This window comes from Lottia gigantea, assembly GCF_000327385.1.
Source record: "Lottia gigantea unplaced genomic scaffold LOTGIsca_337, whole genome shotgun sequence".
Classification (NCBI taxonomy): domain Eukaryota; kingdom Metazoa; phylum Mollusca; class Gastropoda; family Lottiidae; genus Lottia; species Lottia gigantea.
This window is the reverse complement of record NW_008709134.1, coordinates 43,518-46,294: the sequence shown is the minus strand read 5'-3', so window position 1 is coordinate 46,294 and position 2,777 is coordinate 43,518. Positions and strand designations below refer to the sequence as shown.

The following is a 2,777-nucleotide window of genomic DNA, read 5'->3' as shown; positions in this document are numbered from 1 at the left end:
CCAGCGTTTACCTTCAAACGCAAAGTCTCTGAGTTGGATAGTTTTATCCGTCCAGCAATGAAAACATCAGCTGTCGACGCAAATATTAGATCCCTCAATCGGACATGGCTCTGTAAGGTTACGCAGGTCCTGATCGACCATTACCAAACCACACTTCAAGAGAAGCTGACCACCATTCGTACCAAGTCTTTATCATCACCTGCCGTCGACCGCATCGTTTTTCATGCCCTGTCCTGGGCCCGTCGCTCCTATGGGAAACGTCTCACTCGAGCTGTAATTTCCAAATTCTACCAAACAATCAACGAAACAAAAACCAGAGTAACCATATCTCTACCAACTGAAATGGACACAACACCTGCACCATCTAGAGCTACCACGCTGCCGAACCAAACCCCTAAACGAGCCCGAAGTTCACCTACTCATAGTCCAGCAGACATAGGTAAACGCTCTCGTAGAGAGGGCACACCCCTTCTCTTTTCACTTTCAGACTCGTCTTCCCCTTCCACACCATCTGAATCTTCACCACGTGATCCAGGATCCGCCAACCTTTCTTCCTTCTGTGCGTTTTTGGACCAGCAAACCACCCCTCAGTCTCCATCCAAGTCGAGACGTGTATCCAGACCTTCCCCTCCTCGAACCAGATCCCAGTCCGTTCCCAATGCTACAATTCTAACAACTACCAAACCAGTACCAATCACACCGTCGACGACCATTATATCCGCTACCAAACCGTATTATCACCAAACCAAGGACAAATCATTATGGAAACTACCTGCTCTAATGAAATCAACCATAATAATTGGATCATCTAACCTGAATCGAATTACCAAAACCAGTTCAGACACCGAAATACATTCTTACCCCGGTGCCCAAATCCATCACATACAGTCAATCCTGGAATCATACGACCATGATCCCAAACCTACTACCATTATTCTTCATGTAGGCCTCAACAACCGTGATCAGATACCAAATACCTCCTTTAACCAAGCCCAGAAATTAATCGCCACAGCCAACAAAACCTTCCCAAACTCCAAGATCCTCTTCACATGTATACCCATTTCAAATAAAATCTCGAAGAAAGCACAACAGAACCTCAGCACCCTCAACAACATGATGATGGAGTCCAGTATCAACAGCGCAACAATCTTACCACCCTACGAAGAAGAATTCGAAACAGTTGATAATCTTCATTGGTCTCCAGAAACAGCATTTATTTGTTTTGGATACACCAGCTTCAAGCATCGAGTAAGTCTTTAAACTAATTACTGGGGATAAAAATACTGAGAGGCCACCGCTAGGCCAAACTGTAGTTAACTTGAGCCGCAAAATTCTCACACCCCTTCAGCATTCAATCTTAGACGTGGACTTAAGTTTATTCCCACACCAAAGATAGCTATCAAATATGACTGACTATCTGTCTGCCAAACCTGATTGTCGCGAGAGACATTTGTACACTTTGCCTAAAATCCATAAGAATCCAACCAAGGAGTGGTTTATCTCGAATAAAATCCCTAAAGGCCGCCCGATTATATCTGACTGTGGTAGTGAGTCATATGCAGTGTCAGAATACATTGATCATTTCTTACTACCTCTAGCATGCCAACATCGCGCCTACCTTAAAGACACAACCGATTTTGTCAATAAAATAAAAAATCTTCGAGTTCCCTCTAATGCCATTTTAATTTCTATCGACGTTTCTTCTATGTATACCAATATCGATAACACTACTGGTTTAACGGCAGTTCGTAAAGCTTTTAATAGAAACCCAGATCCAAACAGACCCGACGATGCAATTCTACAGCTTTTAGAGATTTGTCTTAGTCGAAACGATTTCACATTTAATGGTAAAACATATTTACCAACTTCAGGGACAGCAATGGGCAAACGATTCGCCCCTTCGTACGCAAACCTTTTCATGGCAGAGTGGGAACGTGAGGTGTTGCCCCTCTGTCCATTTGACCCACTTTTTTACGGACGCTTTTTGGATGACTTTTTTATGGTTTGGACTTATTCTATCGAACAGTTTTGGGAATTCTTTGAAATTCTCAACAACCACCATCCTTCTATCAAACTAACCGCAAACGTGAGTGACAAAAGCATAGACTTTCTCGATACCACAGTCTTTATGGGAGATTCCATAGCAGAAACAAATAAACTGGATATTAAAGTGTATTTCAAAGAAACTGATACTCATCAACTCTTGCACAAGAGCTCCTTTCACCCAAAACATACCTTTTCTGGTATAATTAAGTCACAAGTTTTACGATTTCATCGAATTTGTACAAGATCTTCTGATTTCAACCAAGCCTATACGATTGTTTTCTCAAAACTGAAAGAGCATGGGTACTCTAAACGATTTTTACGAAACATAAAAAATTCCACCTTAGCACAGATAGCAGCTAAAAACAGACTTTATGCCGAAGTACCTCCAGGTTTAAGAAGTGCTCCATGTTTGTCCAGTAGATGCAAAACATGTCCCTTTATATCAGAAACTCATTATTTTGTAAGCAACTCTACGAATAAAAGGTACCCGATCCAGGAACATCTAACATGTGAACATTCGAATGTAATATATTTAATTTCATGCAAGAAATGCCCCAAACAATATGTAGGAGAAACTAAGAATAATTTACGAACTCGCTTTAATGCTCATAGGTCAGACATCAAATTAAAGAAAGATAAGCCTGTTTCTAATCATTTCAACCTCGACGACCATTCAATAGACGATCTCACCCTAATCCCAATTGAGCGTATAGAAATTGACTTGCCCGAAG

At 41.4% G+C, this 2,777-nt stretch overlaps 1 protein-coding gene across 1 annotated transcript in view; it reads left to right on the top strand.

The window, feature by feature from the left end:
- Positions 1-2,777, top strand: part of LOTGIDRAFT_175670 (hypothetical protein) — a gene marked incomplete at both ends in the record, with an annotated part of 4,095 nt that overhangs the window by 1,150 nt on the left and 168 nt on the right. The window contains one exon of the mRNA XM_009058377.1: positions 56-942. Coding sequence (XP_009056625.1) covers positions 56-942 — 887 coding nt within the window. The remainder of the gene's footprint in view (positions 1-55; positions 943-2,777) is intronic.